General features: G+C 35.4%; 2 protein-coding genes and 2 pseudogenes across 2 annotated transcripts; 2 read left to right on the top strand and 2 right to left on the bottom strand.

Annotated features, from left to right (window-relative positions):
• The first annotated feature begins 4,448 nt into the window (after positions 1-4,448).
• LOC149402012 (MLP-like protein 43) lies at positions 4,449-8,218 on the top strand. The gene is made up of 2 exons (XM_089609268.1): positions 4,449-4,729; positions 7,631-8,218. Exons 1-2 carry the CDS (start codon positions 4,459-4,461, stop codon positions 7,906-7,908), a joined length of 549 nt encoding a protein of 182 aa, XP_089465394.1. The 5' UTR covers positions 4,449-4,458; the 3' UTR covers positions 7,909-8,218.
• A 2,859-nt stretch (positions 8,219-11,077) lies between these two features.
• LOC149402013 (receptor protein kinase-like protein ZAR1 pseudogene) lies at positions 11,078-11,830 on the bottom strand (annotated as a pseudogene).
• A 2,117-nt stretch (positions 11,831-13,947) lies between these two features.
• LOC149402014 (putative 3-hydroxyisobutyrate dehydrogenase-like 2, mitochondrial) lies at positions 13,948-19,909 on the top strand (annotated as a pseudogene).
• On the bottom strand, positions 17,518-19,508 carry LOC149402015 (uncharacterized). Its single transcript, XM_089609290.1, has 2 exons — positions 18,464-19,508; positions 17,518-18,143 (listed from the first exon to the last, which is right to left on the bottom strand). The coding sequence occupies exons 1-2, from the start codon at positions 19,506-19,508 to the stop codon at positions 18,109-18,111; spliced, it is 1,080 nt and encodes a 359-aa protein (XP_089465416.1). The 3' UTR covers positions 17,518-18,108.
• Positions 19,910-21,397: the final 1,488 nt, after the last annotated feature.

Raw genomic sequence — 21,397 nt, forward strand, 5'->3', positions numbered from 1 at the left:
CGGCAGCTTGTGCTTCTCGGGACCTCTTCATTACGTGACGAAGTTCCTGCTCTTCGTCTACGTCTTCGTCAGAGTCTCGACTCCCCCTAGACTTTTTCGGAGGTCTGCTCGTATCGACTAACCCTAACTCTGACGTTGCTTTTTCTTTTGAGAGTTCCCGAGGAGTAACTCTTGCATTTCCAATTTTGCTTCAGGAGGAACTTTGTCGCAAAACCTAACGCTTTTGGTCTTGTCCACGTTCGCCAAGTGGTTCTTCACACGAGTGATTCCATCACCTCCAATGATGTGCCCGCAAAACTTGCATTTGTATCCACGTGGTCGTCCTTCGACGGGGTCGCAATACTTGTATGTCGGGTCGGACGCCATACCTCATAATCACGATCATTTCAATTCCACATATTCACAAATCACCATAACAATCATCAAATTAACTTCAATTCAACATAACCATCACAATAATTATCAAATTCATTTTAATCAACATTTTAATTCAACTTAATCATGACAATAATCATCAATTCATAATCTAATGAAGATTAATTCAACATTTCAAGACCATCATCATGACAATAATCAAATAATCTCGAAATTAATTAAAATTCTACAATATCATCACAATAATCATCAATTCATATGAAAAAAAATCAACATAACCATCACAATAATCATCAAATTAATTTTAATCAACATTTTAATTCAACTTCATCATGAAAATAATCAAATAATCTCGAAATTAATTTAAATTCAACAATATCATCACAATAATCATCAATTCATAAGAAAAAATTGAAAAAAAACCTAAAAAATGAAAGCCTCTGATGATACCTCTGGGGTTCCCCGGGATCTAGATAAAAAGGGCTTGCACTGAGCGGGATCCGGCAGGAAGCATACCAGGGACAACGAAATTCGTGGGATCCGGCCAGAATTTGAGCAAATGAAGAAGAGAAGAAAATGTATTCGGTCGGGACGGGATCCGTCGATTTCAGCCTCGGGACAATAAGATTTCGCGAAATGAGGAGCAAAGTATTTAAAGGCAAAACGAGACCCGGTCCAGAGGATTCCGGTCCGATTCGACCGGGTTCAGTTCACGAAAACGGTTTTTGTCTGTCCCGTCCTTGTCCCCTCCGGTTCGCCGGAACCCGTCCGGTTCCCGAGCGGAACCCCCAAAAAGCCAAACCTTGGATTGATCCATAGATCCTATTGAATTTCACAGATGAGCATTTAGGGGATAAACTAAAGTCATGATAATTTCACAGGTAAAAGTCAACTAAAATTTAAAGTGAAGATATATTTTACTGATTTGTAAAAATGAGCGGGTAATTTAATGATAAACAAGAAATTGCGGGGATGATTATAATAAATTTGAAAATACAGAATAAACATCCATCATTTGACTAAAATCCAAAAGATATAATTGATTTTTTCTAAACAACAATGGCCGGTTATCACGATCCAGGATTTAATCACCGCAATTTTTGCACGGATTCCGCAACTTACAAACCCATGGTAACAGTTAAGGTATATTTCGCAAATGTCTTCACTTTTAGTAAATTTCACACATATTGTAAATTATTTTGTAAATACCGCAATTATTTTATAAAATATCTCAAATACCGCAATTATTTGAGTAAATATCGCAGATATCGCGATAATTTAACAAATAATGTGTAAATCAATAATTTTAATTTATTTATTGAAGTAATGCTTTGCTGTATATCTTTATTAAATATCACGGTATATCAAGTACGATAAAAAATAAACTAATATAATTGAATTTGCAATACGATTACGATACTTTAAACTTTGATCACAACGACTAAACTGTCAATCATAAAATAGAGATAGGAGTGACAAACAAAATACATATGATTGAGAGAATTATATAGTTTTCTTTTAAAAGAGACTTTTAGAAAGTAGAAAGGGGAAGGCTTGGCTTTGCCTTATAATTATACTATAATTTATATAAGAAATGTCAGATATTGACATTAAAGGAATTTAAAGTTCAAGATATCAGGATACACAATCTTTGAAATCGTCAAACTTACATAAATTAAGAAATTATTTTTATTTTATTTTATTTCCTTATTATTATTATTATTATTATTATTATTATTATTATTATTATTATTATTATTATTATTATTATTATTATTATTATTATTATTATTATTATTATTATTATTATTTTTAGATCCGATAAGATATGGAGTATGGATCCGTAAAAATAATATTTATTATATAATTAGTGCAATAATAGTTGTCGCCAGTTGTTGAATAATGTCATTTTTTTTTTTGACAAGTGAATAATGTCATATAAGATAAGACCATATGATTAATGGTAGCGTTAGACTTCTCTAAGATGAAGTATGACTTTGTGCAATAAATTGAGTGGATGATTTAAAGAAGAAATAAATTGTATCGAGACGTCTCACCGCTTATTTATTTATTTTGATCATATCTTCAATTGAACTTTCACGCTCAAGTTACATCAACTTCTCCAATGGAGTACGCATATGTATTGTTGGCAATTTAAAACTCCATAATTATTTGAGCAATTGTACTGATATATTGACACCAACATTTACCAATATTATACTATAATAATAATATATTTATTGTTATCTATTTATTTTTATCTTATTTGAGCAATTGTACTGATATATTGACACCAACATTTACCAATGTTTTACAAATATATATATATATATATATATATATATATATATATATATATATATTACATATATTGCTTAGGGACATGAAAATAATCTTATATAAAGTACTATATTTTTTTTATGATGTACTAAATGTGAGCAACTCTTAACATTTTTTTTAAGAAGTGTGGATGTTACCATGTGATTTGTTTATCTAAGCACTCACGTATGACGGAGGAAAATCATTGTTACATATTTAAAAATAAGGTGGAAAATAATAATAACGAAAAGAGAATAGCCGGAGACATAACATTGAACTCATAGAGTGTTTCATCTTCTTTCATTCTCAAAATTTCTCAAATTTTCAAACCCGGTTATGAGCATCTGAATGCGAGATGTTATGACCTTATCATTCCTTCCTAAACAATTTAAAGGATATCCTGTGCTTCATTGACAATCGCACAGTTTGAGATAAACTTGAAGATGGTTTTATCAATTGCTAGAAATATGACATTCATGGTTTTAGAATTCTCAATAGTAGCTTTCTCTTTATCTTATGTCCACTTGTCTTCCGGCTTCAAAGTGGTAACACCTTTTTCATCTGTTACGATTGGATCACACTAAGAATTCTGAACAGCTCGTCAAGCTATTCATCGATCGCTTTGAGCAAAAATTTATGCTTGCTTTCAAGTAGCCATAATCGGGTCCCTCCAAGAGTAGAGGTCGACCTATGCTTTGTCCTTCCTTTATGATCATTTCAAAACATAATCGTTAGTAGACATATCAGATCACACTCTATGAATTGAGTGTCCTTCTCGGATACCAACTGAAATTACTATATATTTGATGAGATGGTTATTCAATTATTTTCCACCTTATTTTTAAATATGTAACAATGATTTTCCTCCGCCATACGTGAGTGTTTAGATAAACAAATCTCATGGTAACATCCACACTTCTTAAAAAAAAATGTTAAGAGTTGCTCACATTTAGTACATCATAAAAAATTATAGTACTTTATATAAGATTATTTTCATGTCCCTAAGCAATATATGTAATATATATATATATATATATATATATATATATATATATATATTTGTAAAACATTGGTAAATGTTGGTGTCAATATATCAGTACAATTGCTCAAATAAGATAAAAATAAATAGATAACAATAAATATATTATTATTATAGTATAATATTGGTAAATGTTGGTGTCAATATATCAGTACAATTGCTCAAATAATTATGGAGTTTTAAATTGCCAACTAGGGGTGTTCATCAAAACCCGTCATTACCATCAAATAATATCTCTTTAGAGTAGGTATTTGAGGTCGATCTGGGTTACCACTCTTGGTGTCATTTACTTGTTTTTATTATCTGTTGCTTGTTGTTCTTGCAGTTGTTCTTAACAACACCTAACAAGACAGATTATACAATAGATCTGAACTTTCAATATCGAACATCGATCAACTATAATAATTATTCCATTATTCAGCTTTAAGAAGTAATAATCGTATTCATTGATCTTCAATTGTTTTATAAGATTTTTTTCAAAATTAACTAAAAAAAATGTTGAAAATTGTATAATAAATATTTATAAAAAATTTATGTGTGCCCTTGATGATCCATTTTTCTAGATCCATCACGTCACCGCTTACTTTAACAAATATGAAATTTTAAGTATATATCTTGCAAAAGTCTAAATTTTTATATTTAAGTCGAGATAAATATGCTACCCCACATTTAAAGCTTGAATATCTTTTGCATATAATATAGCTGTTATAAATATATATCTTCTGATGTACGAAGGGCGAAGAGGTCCCTATCTATTCTATATTGAAAATCGAAATAACAATCAAATTTCTTGGAGAAATAAAATGGCGTCCAAAGATCTGTGTGGGAAGCTTGAGCTTGATGTGGATATCAAAGCAACATGTGAGCAATACCACAACATGGTCAAACACAAACCACACCACATCCACAGCACCACTGAAAATATTCATGGCTGTGAATTGCACGATGGCGAATGGGGGACCGTCGGAGCAGTTATCGAGTGGACCTACTTCCACGGTAAGTAGGTTAAGAAAGTAGCTAACTTCCATACGCACTACGTTAGAGAGAGAGAGAGAGAGAGAGAGAGAGAGAGAGAGAGAGAGAGAGAGAGAGAGAGAGAGAGAGTTAATTTGTTGATTTTATATAAGAGAATTAACTAAAAACAGATTATTTCTTTGGATTGAAAACTCCTTCGTATTTTGTTTCGTATGGCTTTATTTTTTTTCCTCCTTCGTACGATTTTTTTTTTTTTTTTTTTTTTTTTTTTTTGACATTGAGTTTGTGGATTTTTGGTTGTAGCTGATCTATTTGTATATTTTTAAAGTGTTGCCATTTTGGGCGTGCTCATATCTTAATCGTGTAGTGGTAGTCGGTGTTTTGAAAAATAACTTCTAAAATAAAATCTGATCATTTATTAATTATGTTTGAAGTTTAGATCCAAATCCAATCGTATATATTTTTTACAGATCTATATTCGTTTAAATTAAACCATTTAATAATCGTATTAAATAATTTATTTAATCGTGTTTTAATCATATTTAAGTATTCGGACTCAATTCATTGTGATTAAATTATAAAAAAACGATAAAAAAGTCTTAACGAACATAATACACCAAGTAAATACATAGTACTCAAAATAGGGTCACTAGAACAAAGAGCAAATACATACATACATGCATACACCAAGTAAATACATACATGAGTAAAAAAAATGAGATTTATAAATAACTAGGCCACTTTAAACATGTGATTTTGGATCTAATCTATGTTTGACAGTTTTTAGGGATATAGTCAAATGACTTATGTGGCAATAATTAAGGTCTTATTTACCCTTATTTATTAACAAATTCGTCAATTTCTCTCTCCAATTTTTTTTCAAATAATTTTTTTTGCATCAAAACTTCAAAAATTCGTATCTTTCTCATACGAACTCGAAATTGAGTGATTTCAGATTCTACAAATTCGTGGGGTCAAGATCTTCAAAAATAGACGCATTGTGTTTGATGAAAAATTATATTTATGTCGATAATTTCAAAAAATTTCAGTTATTTCCATATTTAAGGTAGTAACGTGATTTTTCTACATCTATGGTATTAAACATGATTTTTCATCAAACATAATGGATATATTTTTGAAGATCTCGACGTCACGAATCGGTAAGATTTAGAATCACTCAATTTCGAGTTCATATGAGATAGATATGGTTTTTTGAAGTTTTTATGTAAAAAAAGTGTAGGAAAAAAGTAAGAGAGAGAAAATGACGAATTTGTTAATAAATAAGGGCAAATCAGACCTTAATTATTGCCACATAAACTCTTTGGCTATTTTCCTAAAAATTGTGAAACGTAGACAAAAAACAAATTTCATATTTTCATTTTGACTAGTTTGCTATACTACCCAAAAAATACTATACTGTTTACGAAAGATTAATTTATGATATCATTGATTTCAAATAAAATATATATATATATATATATATATATATATATATATATATGTGTGACTTTTAAAATTAATTAAAATTGAATATGACTTTAAGATTTAAAATTAAATAAAGTTGAATATATGATATATTTAATTTAAATAAAATTGTTTATGACTTTTTAAAATTAATTAAAATTGAATATAAATATAAATCTACGTGAATATAAATCTCAACCATATAGTTATTTATATTATTTTATTTGTAGTAACAATGTTATCTCTTGTTTTCATAATTATAATTTTACATCACATTTATACATAGTTATATTTATACTTATATATGTATACACGTATATGTATATATATATATACATGTATATATATATATATGTATATATGTATATATATACATATATATATATATATAAACTATAATAGTTGTGTTTAATTAAGTCATATTCATGCGGGTCATAATCGTGTTTCATGTCAACCATTTGATAATCGTATTAATTAAATTTTAATCGTGTTATCGTAATCGTGTCGTTTTGACCTGTTATTTAATCATGTTAACGTGTTCGATCCAATTAAGATCGATCTATATATTGAGATCAAAATCCGCTTTATATTGTATCGCAACTGTTTTGTGTTTTATGTCCAGACTAAATTCTTATCCCTTGTAAAATCACATTGATAATTCAGCGGAAAAAATAAATAGTTATTTGAAGTTAATTGACTAGCAAAATATTTAAAGTTTAAAATTTTCAATTGTACAGCCAAAAGTACGTTGCAAATGTTTTTGTTACTAGAACATCTATAAACAAATTATCACTTTTTATTAACAAATTTAATCGCAAAGTGAACATAAATTATGAAAATTTGGTGCTAACAAGTTTAAACTATTTCACTAGATAAACCTTGAGGCTAAACATGCCCCGCTGGATATAGTATATCTCAGTTATCTTAAATGGATTATATTTGTGTCATAAGTGTTAGGAGTAATATTTTATAAAAAGGTGATTTAGTTAAATAACAAATTTAAAATAATAGATTTGCAAAGTAGCAAAAATTTGTTTAAAATTAATGAAATATCCAAAATGTACAATAATAAGATTTTAAAGCCTTTTTAATTTTAGGTTGAATTTTTTAAAAGTAAGAAATTGCTTATAAATAATCGTAAAACATTTTAATTTGGTGCCAAAAAAAAATTTGACAACGTAATTTTGACTATATTGTTAAAAATTTGAAACTTTGACTATTTTACTAGTCAATTTTATTAGTCGGTTAGTTTCAAATAATTATTTTATATAATTTTTCCGAAAATAAAAAAGTCTTAGGAGTAATGTCTATAGTAGGAATTTTTATCTCACAATTTACAATAATTAAATAGTTATACAAGTTGTAACAACTCATAACCTTACATAATGTATCAAGTACTCTCTCAAGTTTGTACGTAACAAATTAACTCACATATACATGCATATATTGTTATTTCAGATGGTAAACCCAGAAAAACTAAGGAAGTAATCGAAGCGATCGATGATGAGAAAAATTCGATAACCTTCAGAGTGATAGAAGGAGATCTGACGGAGCACTACAGCAGAATAGTGCTCACCCTTCAAGTGACCCCCAAATCTGATGGTGAGGGAAGTGTGGTGCACTGGATCGTCGAGTATGAAAAACACCACGGCGATATCGTGGATCCCCACACCTTAATGGAACTTATAAATGAAGTTACAAAAGATCTCGATGTCCACCTCCTTCAAGATGCGTGAGTTTAATTCCATACTCTAGCGAGCTAATATCTATTTACTTTCCAATAAAGGCCAAGCTCGTTAGAAGCTATATATGTTGATCTTATTTGTATGTGTGTGGTTTTTATTTTGTTTGAGCTTTCGAGTTGTGTTCAGCTTATTGAAGCATATTGTGTATGGTTTGTAATAATCTATATATATATATATATATATATATATATATATATATATATATATATATATATATATATATATGTCCTAAATAATGACTGATGAGCTACTGTTGTTTATCTATATGTTTAAGATATATATTGGTGTTATTATTTAGCTACTATATGTTTCGTAATTTATAGTCTATCAGCGACGTCCCACACAAACCGAGATGAATACAATCTTTAGCAATATTCCAATCTTGACAAATCTGAATGCCATTCACATAAAATACTTGCTTTGTTTGAGACACTAGTATAAATGGCTAGTTCATGAATCATTCTTACCACATATAGGGCCGGCCTAATATATTATGTGGCCTTAGAGGAAAATAAAAAATTAGGCCTTTTAAACTATCCCGAAGCATATTTTCAAACTATACCATGTGATTAGAAGGAAATTAACACACAAAAAGAAAAAGAAAAATCAATCTAACTAAATCACAACTGCCTAAAAAAAACCTTGAAAAATCAAACCCTCTAACAAAAAATAAGGAAAAAAAGAACTTAATTTTTTTTTCTTTCAAATTTGTGATAGTCTAATAAATTACACCGCTTATTTTATCTCACCAGCAAGCTTTTTTCAATTCAAATTCTATGCTCTTTCTTTCTTTTTCTTAAGTTGCATTCACACGCAGAACAAGTCTAAAACAATTGGGTCAAATTGGCATGAAACGATGCTTCTTTCTTTCTAAATTTTGACTTTTCAACGTCAAATTTGGGCCTTTTTTTCCCCCCAAATATTATGAGGCCCAAGGCAATTGCCTAAATGGCCTAATGGTTGGGCCGGGTCTGACCACATAAGCACTTGCCATTCTAAAAATGCTATCCTTACGTACTCTTCTCTTAGCGTCGTGCTTGTCACCAAGCAATCGGTTCTCAACTTGCACAAGATTTTTATGTTAGCATCTTGCGCTTTCTCGAGATCATCCATTCGCAATGTTTTAGAACTTAATTATGAACTTAAGAAAGTTGCAAAGTTCTACTATCGTGTCTTGAACGGGCTTTGACACAAAATCACAAATACCCACGGCCAACAACCTTTGTAAGATACGTGAAGTCAGACGTCAACCATGTCAACTTGTCATCAACAATGACATCGTTTCTAGGTATGAGCGAATGAATCAAAGAGACTAAAGATATGACGGTGAGGTCTAGGACAACTTCAGGATTTAGATCTATTTCCATTGTAACCATCATTTGTTACCCTGACATATTTGTCGTAACGGCATCGTAAACAATGCATCTAGTCAAGATCTGTCATAGTCTTGCATATTTTATATGTACAGAATGTTCCCACTAAGTGAACATACACTTGTGAACCGCATATGTGATTTATGATCTAGGTACTTAAACATAAATTAATCATCGATCAATTTAAGTGTTCCACCCAAGCTTGAATGTTTCATATTGTGATATAAATATTCAAACTAGTTATTGCAGAAGACTAAGGGTATGGATGAATGTTATGTTACTTTAATTCTATGAAATCAACTCTATTTTTATTCATATGATAAAAAATGTATGCTTCTTTTATTAATTTTATAAACAATGATTACATAATATTCATGTAAGCCATAGACCCTAAGGCTATGTTTAGTTGGAGGGAATTAGGCCCATTCCAATGGATTCCAAAAAAAAAAAAATTATTTAGTTTTTTTTTTTATAACTTGGAATCAGGATTCTACACACTGATTATTACATCAATTTCATTCCATCACATAATAGAAACAATGGGCATTCCATTATCAATTTTTCCAAAATTATCCCTAACTATTAAAAAAAAAAACATTTTTCTTTATGCTTGTTCTGAACTTGACCGTCATAAACTTTCGAGCTAAAAAAAAAATCAGATCTAAAGTCACGGAGAGTGTGCGGGGAGAGTGCCGGTAAATTACAATTACCGCTATCAGATTCAAAGAAGTCGGAGCAAGAAAATTTGTGGATCTTGTCGTCGCCGAAACCATCGGTCTGAACAAGGATTCCATGGTTTAAACTATCAGTTCGCCGATTTTTTTTCTTTTTAACAAGATAAGCTAAGATGGTACAGCTGAGGGTGGTTAAATTTGTAAATTTGACTTTCTATTCTATTCACCTGAAAAGTTTAAACCAAACAATGAAATGTCATTTCTATTCCATACTATTGCTATTGCCATTACTATTGCTACTCTCATTCTAGTTTCACTTTTGAACCAAATATACCCTAACAGTTGAAGATGACTTTAGTACAAGTATCATATTGTTAATGAAAGGTTTATTAAAAGATCTACGGGGCCATTGGATTTGTACTCTTGTCTTAGGCGGCGCAAAAAAATCGGTAAAACCGTAAATCGGACCGAATCGTTGGTTTTTAGACCGTTGGTCCGGTTTTAAACGGTTTAAAATTTCACCGGTCCGATTTAAACTTTTAAACGGTCCGGTCCGGTCCGGTCTAAAAAGTCTAAAACCGCGGTTTAGACCAAACCTCCGGTTTAGTATAAAATTAAAAAAAAAATTAATAAAAAAATATGTCTAAAACGGTACGGTCTAAGACGGTCCGGTCCAAAACGGTCTAAAAGAAACATGAAACATGAAAGTAGAAGGCTAATTTTTCCCAACAAGTATATCTTTTTAGCCTTCTACTATTTGTTGTATTCGATATTAAACATGAAACGACATGTTTTAACAAAGACTGAAAGTAATTATCTCCAGACATGTGTGTCTATCAGAAATGTTTAGCTTAATAATTCAATCACACCAAATCCATATATAAGAAGCAGATGAACTTATTAAGAAAACATTCTCATGTAGAGAAAAATGCAAATATGCTAGAAAGATTGCGCGTATATAGAATTTTTATAGTACAAAATGAACCTACGTTTGTAATTTAAGGGGAGACCTTGAAATTGCTAGAATTGGAATGCAATTTCGTGAATGGTCAGGAAAAATAAGTTGTATATCCATAATAGCTAGCTATACTTTGTAAAGCAGAAAAAGGGGAAGAAAAATATTTGGAATAACAATTATTTGCCTACCAAAAAAATCATGCTTCACTATGATCGATTCCACGTCTCTGAGACGACAAATTCCTGATGTCATTAGCCGATCCTCTCGAGATTCTCCGACACTGTTTTCATCCGAGGTCGGATCTCGGGGTCGGCCTCGGTACAAGCCAATGCCACATGAAAAACCGCAATCACCTCTTTTTTGGCACGTAATTCTTGAAGCAAGATCGGGTCAACCATGTCCGATAGCGGAGTTTCCTCCTCGAACCCTTTCCTCACCGACCTCACTAGGTCGGGAATCTCCAACGAGTTCGAGGTGGTGGGCGAAAGCTCGGGAGACTTGCCCGTGAGCAACTCGAGCAAAACGACCCCAAAAGAATACACGTCCCACTTTTGGCCCGGCCTAGCTCCGGGGGCACGGGACTCGGGCGCTTTGTAATTGTTGGATTTCTCGGGCTGGGCCGATTGGAGGTAGGGCAAGGCACCACCGATGAATCCCCCGGAGGAGGGATTGTTGCCGGTGATGCTGATGAGTCTGTTTAGGCCGAAATCGGAGATGTGTGGCTCGAACTCGTTGTCGAGGAGTATGTTCGAGGGCTTGATGTCTCCGTGGACGAACTTTCTTGGGCTACATTCGTGGAGATAGGCCAATCCTCTCGCCGTTCCCTTGGCGATTCTTAGCCTCGTGGACCATGAGAGGATGTTTGTTGGTTGGCCAGTTTTTCCTGTGGATTTACCAATATCAAGTGTCAAAACAAATATATATATATATATATATATATATATATATATATATATATATATATATATATATATATCATCGAAACTTTCATGATTTTAGATTGAACTTTGTGGCTAGTAGCTTAATTCTAGAAAATTTAAATGACTATACCTGAATGCAGGTTGACTAGAAAATTGTTTTTTCAGTTATATATATGAATCCATTAGGTATATAGCCACTTTGAGATTGCTATTTAGCCAACGTTTGAAAATATTCATTAATTACATAAATATAATCATTAATTACATAAATATGACAATATATTAATTGAAAATAGAGTACATAAATTAAAATATTACATTTCATAATAAAATAAAAAAAACACACTACAACATAAGTAAATGCATTATATTAATAAAAATAAATAAAACACACCACAATATATTAATTCATAGATAAAATAAGGAAATCTAATCCAAATGTGATAGTTGAGATAAAGAAATCTAATCCAAAGAACGAGATTCGTTTGTCTACTTCATACTTTTTCTATAAATACAAGTCATTTCATAACATTCACTTCCATTCAGAGATACAAGCCTTTTCATAACATTCACTTTCATTATGAAATACAAGCTTGTCTCAAAAAATTCACTTCCATTCCAAACACTTGCCTTCCATCCTAAAAATGGAAGGTCGAGGTTCTGGTTATTCTAGTTCAGAAGATATATCCCTTTATATGGCCTACTTAGAAATTTCACAAGACCCTATATCCGGTAGGTTTAATAATGCCGAATGTTTATGGGGTCGCATCCAAGAACTAAGAGAGTCAGGAGTATCGTACCCCCGACTCTCTTAGATGCCGAATGCATATTATAATTGTTGTGCTGAAAAAAATTGAAAAATTGTGTGAGACAAGTCTGAGAATTTCCTCTTTTTCAATTAATTTAGATGACGACACATCTGGTGGTTCGCAACTCAACCAACTGGGGTGAAAAAGGTAAAACTTAAGAGAAAATTGCACCAAGAGACTTCAGCTAGTGAAAAATTACAAAGAGAACGCGATGACGAACTAAAAGAGTTATTGAAACAGAGCAACCATCAAAAGCAAACACAATTAGAAGCTCAGCAGCAACAGTTGGAAATTGCACGTCGTCTCTTGGAAATGAAAGCGGAAGACAAGGAGCCCAGAAAGAAAGATATGGAGATCAAAATCATGATACAAGACCCAAATACTATTTCTGATCCACGCCGACGTGCTTATATTATTCAAGAACAAGCACGTGTTATACATAAAATATGTGAGAAACAACTACAACAATCTGATACTTCTAATTCCACGAATGTGATTGAGATAATATTTGATAATATTGGAGATTCTGGAAGTGATTTTCCGAGCTATTAGACTTTCATATAAGTCTAAGTAGTTTGTTTTTATTTATTGTGTCTTTGAGTTTATATTTGTGTCTTGATCTCATTTTTTTTTTGTTTGTTGTCTATGTAGTATTGTGACTTAAGTTTTTTAATTATGTAATTTTTAAATGTCTTGATGTTTTTTTTTAATTGTCTATGTAAAATATTGTGATTTCCATTGTAGTAATTTTAATTTTTTTTTCAAGTTCGATTTGTTTTTTGATTAATAATTTTTAGAATACACATAATTTACAAATAGATACATAATACATATAAAGTATTAAATTATAGTTATAAATTAAATTTTGGGCTACTAATATAATTTTTTAAAGTTTTTGGGCAAATATAGAGATGGAATAGTGCATCTCTGTATTTAGAGATACACTATTCAATTCATCTCTAAATATGAAGAATAGAGATATGTTTGAAGATGTATTGCAACGTCATCTCTATCTCTATCTTCAATTTAGAGATGCATTGTAGGTGTGTGCTCAAATACAATATTTTGGCTATAAAAGAAAATTTGGCCCAAAATGAATAAGTTGATTTCAAAACTGATTTTGAACTTTGATCTATAACACATTTTGAACTTCATTTGTGCTAATTCTTAATGATTATTTATTTAAAATTTATAAAAAAATCCTCTATTTGACAAATCTAAATTTTGATGACTTATTTACTTATATAATAATAATTATTATTATATATATGTTTTCAAAACTTAACTTTTAAAGCTTAAAGGGACTTGGTTGCTCGAAAGTTTCTTTTTAAAACAAGTTACTCACTCCACTTAGTAAAAAAAAAAACTTAACCTTTGCAGTTGTAATGATTCCTCGTTACAATTTCCATTTGGGAGCACCGCGATCTGTTCCTCTCCGTGTGTGATGATGGCAAGGAATCCTTACCCAATCCCCATAAGTCCAGGCCAGACCCGAATCGGGTGGATCGGCATCGGCGTGATGGGCGGCGCCATGGCCTCCCGACTCCTCTCCGCCGGCTACTCCGTCACCGTCTTCGCCCGCGACCCATCCAAATCCCATCTCCTCCGATCCCAGGGAGCCATCGTCGCCGACTCCCTCCTCTCCCTCGCCGCCTCCTGCGACGTCGTCTTCACCATGCTCGGCCACCCACCAGATGTTCGACAGATTGTCTTAGAGAAACTCCTCTCCGCCCTCTCCCCGGGCTGCGTCGCCGTCGACTGCACCAGCAGCAGCCCCGCGCTGGCCCGGTAGATCTCCTCCGCCGCGCGCGCCCGCCCGCGGCTGCTGGTCCGTCGACGCTCCGGTCTCCGGCGGCGACGCCGGCGCCAGGGAGGGCAGGCTGGCCGTCCTCGCCGGAGGCGACGAGGGCGTGGTGACGTGGCTCGCCCCGGTGTTCGGCGTCCTCGGGCAGGCCTCGCGCGTCGGCGGGCCCGGCTGCGGGCAGAGCTGCAAGATCGCGAACCAGATCGCGGTGGGCGGCAGCCTGCTGGGGCTGAGCGAGGGGCTGGCGTTCGCGGGTCGGGTCGGGCTGGACCGGAAGAGGTTCCTCGGCGCCGTTCGGGGCGGGGCGGCCGGGTCGGCGGTGATGGAGCTCTTCGGGGAGAGGATGGTGGATCGGGACTTTGGGCCGGGCGGGTTTGCGGAGTATATGGTCAAGGACTTGGGTATGGGAGTGGGTTTCGTCGGAGGCGGAGAAGGCGACGAGAGAGTAAGAGAAAAGTATTGAGCGGAATAGTTCTATTCTCATTAATCTGAAATATTTATAGAGTACAATTAGGTTAACTACTTCCTAAAATAAAGCAATAAAAATCTGTTATAATTACAGCATAATAAAATCAGAATAAAAAACAAATAATACAATTAAAGCTAATTCCTAAAATAGGTGCAGCTAATATTCTCTACCGACTAACACTCCCCCTCAAGTTGGTGCAAAGATATCTATCATGCCCAACTTGCTAACGAGTTCTTCAAACTTTTGACGATAAAGCCCTTTGGTAAGTACATCTGCGAGTTGTTCCGTTGTTGGAACAAAAGGTATACAGATTTCTCCTCTCTCCAACTTCTCCTTGATGAAATGACGATCAATCTCCACGTGCTTAGTTCGGTCATGCTGGACTGGATTGTGTGCAATGCTGATTGCTGATTTGTTGTCACAAAACAGTTGCATAGGAGCTTCGAAATTGATCTTCAATTCTTCCAGGATGCCTCTCAACCACATCACCTCGCATAATCCTTGAGCCATAGCTCTAAATTCCGATTCAGCACTGCTTCTAGAGACCACATGCTGCTTCTTTGTCCTCCATGTCACAAGATTTCCCCAAATGAACGTGCAATAGGCTGAGGTAGATCTTCGATCGTCTGAGTTTCCTCCCCAATCAGCATCCGTGAAGACCTCAACTTGTCTGCTCTGATTTTTAGTGAAGAGTAGACCCTTTCCTGGACTTCCTTTGAGGTAGTGCAGGATTCTATAAACTGCCTCGAGATGTTTTTCTGAAGGATTATGCATAAATTGACTAACCAGGCTCACAACATAGGCAATGTCAGGTCGAGTGTGAGCCAGGTAAATCAGTTTTCCAACAAGTCGTTGATATCTCCCTTTATTTGCTGGAACATCTTCTTCTTCTTCTCTTCGGAGCTTGTGATTTGGATCAATCGGAGTAGAACACGACTTGCAGCCAAGTAGACCGGTTTCTTTTAACAAATCCAACACATACTTTCGTTGAGATATGGCAATTCCGCGGTCTGATCGAGCTATCTCCATTCCCAAGAAGTACTTGAGATTTCCCAAGTCCTTAATCTCGAATTGTTTTGCCAGAAATCCTTTTAACTCAGTCAGCTCACTCTCTTCGCTGCCTGTCATCACTATATCATCTACATACACAATTAGGATGGCGATTTTACCTTCCTTGTTATGTTTGTAGAACATTGTGTGATCAGAATGAGCTTGCCGATAGTCCTTCTCCTTCATGGCCTTGGAGAATCTTCCGAACCATGCCCGAGGTGATTGCTTGAGACCATATAACGCCTTCTTTAGTCTGCACACATCTCCACTAGGATGTTTGTCAAATCCAGGTGGAAGTTGCATGAACACCTCTTCCTCCAAGTCTCCATTTAGGAATGCGTTTTTTACATCAAACTGTAACAGAGGCCAATCTTGGTTCACAGCTAGGGACAATAAGACTCGTACCGTGTTGAGCTTTGCCACCGGAGCGAATGTTTCTTCATAATCCAGCCCGTAGGTTTGTGTAAAACCTCGAGCGACAAGTCTGGCTTTGTAACGCTCTACCTGACCATCAGCTTGATATTTGATCGTGAATATCCACTTACACCCAACAACATGCTTTCCCTCAGGCAGGTGTATCACCTCCCACGTGTCATTCTTCTTGAGTGCTCGCATCTCTTCCAAGACAGCCTCTTTCCACCGTGGAATACTTAGTGCTTCCTGTATAGAACTCGGGATCTCATCAGTGGTTATGCGGGTGATAAACGCTCTAAAGGCTGGAGATAGGTTCAGGTAGGATACATAGTTTGACAATGGATAAAGGGGATGTTTGGTGCATTCTCGAACACCTTTTCTAAGGGCTATTGGGTCCTCAAATTGAGTTTGTAATGGTTCAAAGGTGTTACTTTGTTCAATATGGGCCGGTTCTTCTAAGGTTTCATCAGAAAGAGTGGGAGAATTGTTACCTTGACTGGAGCTTGGATCCGATGAAGACATTGTTTCAAGTATCGGAGACTCGTGACTCCCCCTTGAGTGAACACGTAATTCAGAAGTTGGGTCCTCAGCAGAACTAGTTTGAGTGTCATTATCTGGTGAAATATTCGGTGTGGCATTAACATTATCAGGTTCTAAGTTTTCATTTGTTACTTGCCTTGGTAAAACATCAGTTAATTCCCAAAAACGATCTTCAATATGAGTGATCTCCCCCTGAAGAGAAGTTTTTTCAAAAAAAGGTTTTGATTCAAAAAATGTGACATCACTACTTGTGAAGAGTTTACCCGAGCTCGGATCAAAATATTTAAAACCTTTTTGAGTCGGTGAATATCCTAAAAAAATGCACTTAATGGCTCTAGGATCTAATTTTCCCCTATTCTTATCATGAACATGAATAAAGGCAACACAACCAAAGACTTTCAGAGGAACATGTGTAAAGCATCGGTTTTCAGGAAAATATTTTTGAAGAGTATTTATCGGTGTGTTATAGTTCAATACTTTGCTTGGCATTCTATTAATTAGATATGAAGCAGTAAGTATTGCCTCACCCCAAAATCTTTTTGGAACATTCATAGAAAACATTAAAGCTCGAGTAACTTCTAGTAGATGTCTATTTTTTCTTTCGGCAATACCATTTTGTTGCGGTGTATCAACACACGAACTGTGGTGGATTATGCCTTTTTCATTTAAAAAATCTCCCATAATTTTATTGAAGTACTCCCTTCCATTATCAGTTCTGAGAATTTTGATATGAGTTTGAAACTGATTTTTTATCATTTTGTAAAAAATTTTGAACGTACTAGCAGCATCAGATTTTTCTTTTAATAAATAAATCCAAGTATTTCTAGTATGGTCATCAATGAAAGTGATAAACCACCTAGATCCTGAGAGATTTGTAACCCTTGAAGGCCCCCACAAGTCACTATGTATTAGAGAAAAAGGTTTACTCGGCATGTACTTTAGAGCAGGAAAAACAGATCTTTTATGCTTAGCTAGTTGGCAGATTTCACATTGCAAAGAGTCCACATCTTTATTCTTAAACAAAACAGGAAATAAATGTTTTAAGTATCCAAAACTAGGATGACCTAACCGAAAATGCCATAACAATATTTCATCAGATAATGATAATAAACTAGAAGTCTGAGGTTGCTGAATTTGTTTACTCAAGTTGGAGTCTATGTAGAAGAGTCCCCCACTTTCCTTAACATTGCCAATCATCTTCCCCGAGCGCCGGTCCTGAAGAAAGCAACCAAAGGAATTAAAGGTAAAATGGTAGAAAGAACCGAAGACAAGTTTGCTCACGGATAAAAGGCTACATGCAAGATTGGGAACATGTAACACATTATTTAGGGTAAGGAGTGGTGAGACTATGACAGAACCCTTTCCAGCAATTGGTAAGAAAGAGCCGTTAGCAATTTTTACCTTTAGGGAACCTGAACAAGGAAAATAGGAGCTAAAAACATAAGATGATCCTACCATATGGTCTGTTGCCCCAGAGTCTATGATCCAAGGATTAGTATCTCTGATTTTGACGTTCATGGCTGATATAAAGGTACCTTTTTGAGCTAAGGAAGATGATGGGGTTGTGGATGATGATGACTGATGAGAATTCCACAAGTTAAACATTTGTTCTAAGTTTTCTTTGGTGAAGAAGGGCTGTTCGGAAGCTGCTGACTCGGTGAAGACGTGAGTGGCGTGGGAGGCAGCCTTGTCACGAGCTGATCGATGTGATGGCTGGAAGTCTTCAGGCTTTCCATGAAGTTTCCAGCACTTGGCTTTCACATGACCGGGTTTGTGGCAGTGGTCGCAGATGGGACGTTCACCTCTCTTTTGGAAGCGACTTGTCATGGCCGTAGTTTCAACCGGGTTTGCAGGTTCATTGCCTTTCGGCCCGAGCATAACCTGGCGACGGCTTTCTTCTCTTCGTACCTCTGCAAAAGCCTCTCGGGAATTGGGCAGTGGCTCTCGTCCGAGGATTCTTCCCCTGACTTCATCGAGATCTTTGTTTAGCCCGGCCAAGAAGTCGAAGACTCGGTCTTTCTCCACCATTTTCTGATAGAGTGCACTGTCGGTGGAGCAGCTCCACTCATAGCTGCAATACAGATCTAGTTCCTGCCATAGAGTCCTTAGATCAGTATAGTATTGAGTGACAGTCTTCTCACCTTGTCTTGCTTTTCTCAGACGAGTCTTTATCTCGAACAGTTGGGCAGCGTTGCCGAGATCCGAGTAGGTCTCTTTTACTGCACTCCAGATTTCGCTAGCGGTTGGTAAGAAGAGGTATGATCTTCCTAGACTCGTCTCCATAGAATTCACCAACCACGACATGATCATGGAGTTTTCAGCCTCCCACGTTCCATAGGCTTCATCAGATTTTTTCGGCTGCACAGTAGATCCTGAAAGGTAGCCAAATTTTCCTTTACCTTGGACATACAATTTGACCGATTGAGACCACTCCATGAAATTTCCTCCATTCAGCCTGTGAGAGGTTATGGAGAGGGTGTTGGTATGGTTTTGATCGGAATGACCAGTAGAGGAACTCGGTCCACCAGACCGAGGGGAATTTCCGGTTGAACCGGTACTAATAATACTCGGATCAGTCATGATAATTGGCTGAACCGATTAGATAAGTGTTTAGGGTGTTTGCTGCTCTGATACCATAAGAGAAAAGTATTGAGCGGAATAGTTCTATTCTCATTAATCTGAAATATTTATAGAGTACAATTAGGTTAACTACTTCCTAAAATAAAGCAATAAAAATCTGTTATAATTACAGCATAATAAAATCAGAATAAAAAACAAATAATACAATTAAAGCTAATTCCTAAAAGAGGTGCAGCTAATATTCTCTACTGACTAACAGAGAGTCGTTGTATTGCCCGGTGCGGCCATTTGTAAGCAGTTGTTCTCGGCTATGGTGGCCAATGGGGACGGCAAGCTTGGGACTCACGGTCTCATCACCGTTATCGACAGACTTAATGGGAATTCAGAATGATGTTTTTGTTTTTCTTTTTAGAATTTGGCATGACTAGAGATTCATTTCTTATGTGGTTGTGTGATAAATGAATGAATGCTGCATATGTTTTGCCAGTTTTTTTCTTGCAGCAGCCACCCTCCTGCAACTGAAAGTTGGACTGAATTCGAAGTCGATACTATAAATTGATGTTGCGAACCAAAGAATTTCGAAGTCAATACTATAAAATATCCATCTACATTTCCATCAACCGCCATTACTACTGTAAAATAGAATCACCGGTCAATGATGGGTACCGACTTTAATCTTGAGGTCTACTAAGAAAATATTTTGATGCTGTGTTCTAACATAAAAAACAAGTGATTCTGTTGTACTATCCTTGCATTGTTTATCTTACATACCTAGAGTGGTAAATTTTGATGCTAAAATTAGTCCATGCAAACTACATTGAACCGAAATTCGAATACTAAGTAAGAGTAATGAGAGAAGCAACCGATAACATTTATAAACTTTGTTCATTATTGTTGATACGTTATTTATTGGCTTTATTTTTTAGTGCAAGATGTGTGGAAAGATGTCGGTCGTTATGTTTACTCTTTTGGTATGACATCTTTCCTCCTGTGTGCAGACTCTTTTTCAGGCAAGTTTCCGGTTTTGACAGATTGTCTCGCTGGTGAATTGATTAAGAAATATTGCCTTGCTGCTGTCTTTACTTCGAGATATCTTCTCGCTTCTGCCTTCATTTCAAGATATCTCGTTGCTGCTGTCTTCATTGCACATTATACGCCTCGCTGGAGTCTTTACTTTGTGATATTCACTTGAGGCCGGGTAAGGAAACCCGAGATACCTTCCAGGATTGTGTAGCTGCTATAAAAGCCATACGTTTCCCCTTAGCAGCCTTGACGTTTTTCATCAAACACTCAGAGCTCTTAGACGTGCAAGACCGGCGGACTGGGAGGCTGTGTGTTTTGGTGATAATCGGTGTTTTCTCTCAAACACTATTCCACAAAGATTGAGTGTCTGTGAGAGTTGGGTTTTGTGTTCTCGTGATTGAAGGTTCACGTACAGCTGAAGACTAAAGGTCATCCGAGCCAGGAGGTTGCTCGAAGGGTGGAATTGAGACAGAACTCAAATTCAGGGGGAGTCCCTGACTAGGTGATCACTGGTGGTAATAGTCTCTAGGTTTTATTGATTTGTTGATTGTAATTAGATATAAACCTTGTGTGTACTATTGACTACAAGATAGTGAAAAACCTTTCCACTGGTAGCGTGCCCCCAAATGTAGGTGTGTTTCACCGAACTGGGTAACCATATCGTGTGTACTTTGTTTACTGCACTGTTTTGTTGTTTATCCATAATCTGTGCTCAAGCAAGTTGTCGGACACATTGTCAACACATTGTGTGCGACATCTTGTCTGTGCATCGAATCAGAATTTCAATTATCTTTTTCACGGAGAATCGACATGCCTCCACAAAATAAAGGTTTGTTAAAGAATGAATCATTATCTTGAGCCGAATC

This window comes from Urtica dioica, chromosome 3, assembly GCF_054948205.1.
Source record: "Urtica dioica subsp. dioica isolate 48M chromosome 3, U.dioica_male_clone48M_v1_H2, whole genome shotgun sequence".
NCBI lineage: Eukaryota > Viridiplantae > Streptophyta > Magnoliopsida > Rosales > Urticaceae > Urtica > Urtica dioica.

What these genes read in the sequence shown, in the direction of transcription:
- LOC149402012 (XM_089609268.1), top strand. Translation starts at nt 4,459, where the DNA reads ATGTACGAAGGGCGAAGAGGTCCCTATCTATTCTATATTGAAAATCGA. An exon ending in CGAGTGGACCTACTTCCACG is followed by an intron (nt 4,730 to 7,630) that starts GTAAGTAGGTTA and finishes TTGTTATTTCAG; the next exon opens with ATGGTAAACCCAGAAAAACT.
- LOC149402015 (XM_089609290.1), bottom strand. Translation starts at nt 19,508, where the DNA reads ATGACTGATCCGAGTATTATTAGTACCGGTTCAACCGGAAATTCCCCT. An exon ending in ATCTTCCTTAGCTCAAAAAG is followed by an intron (nt 18,144 to 18,463) that starts GTACCTTTATAT and finishes TGCTTTCTTCAG; the next exon opens with GACCGGCGCTCGGGGAAGAT.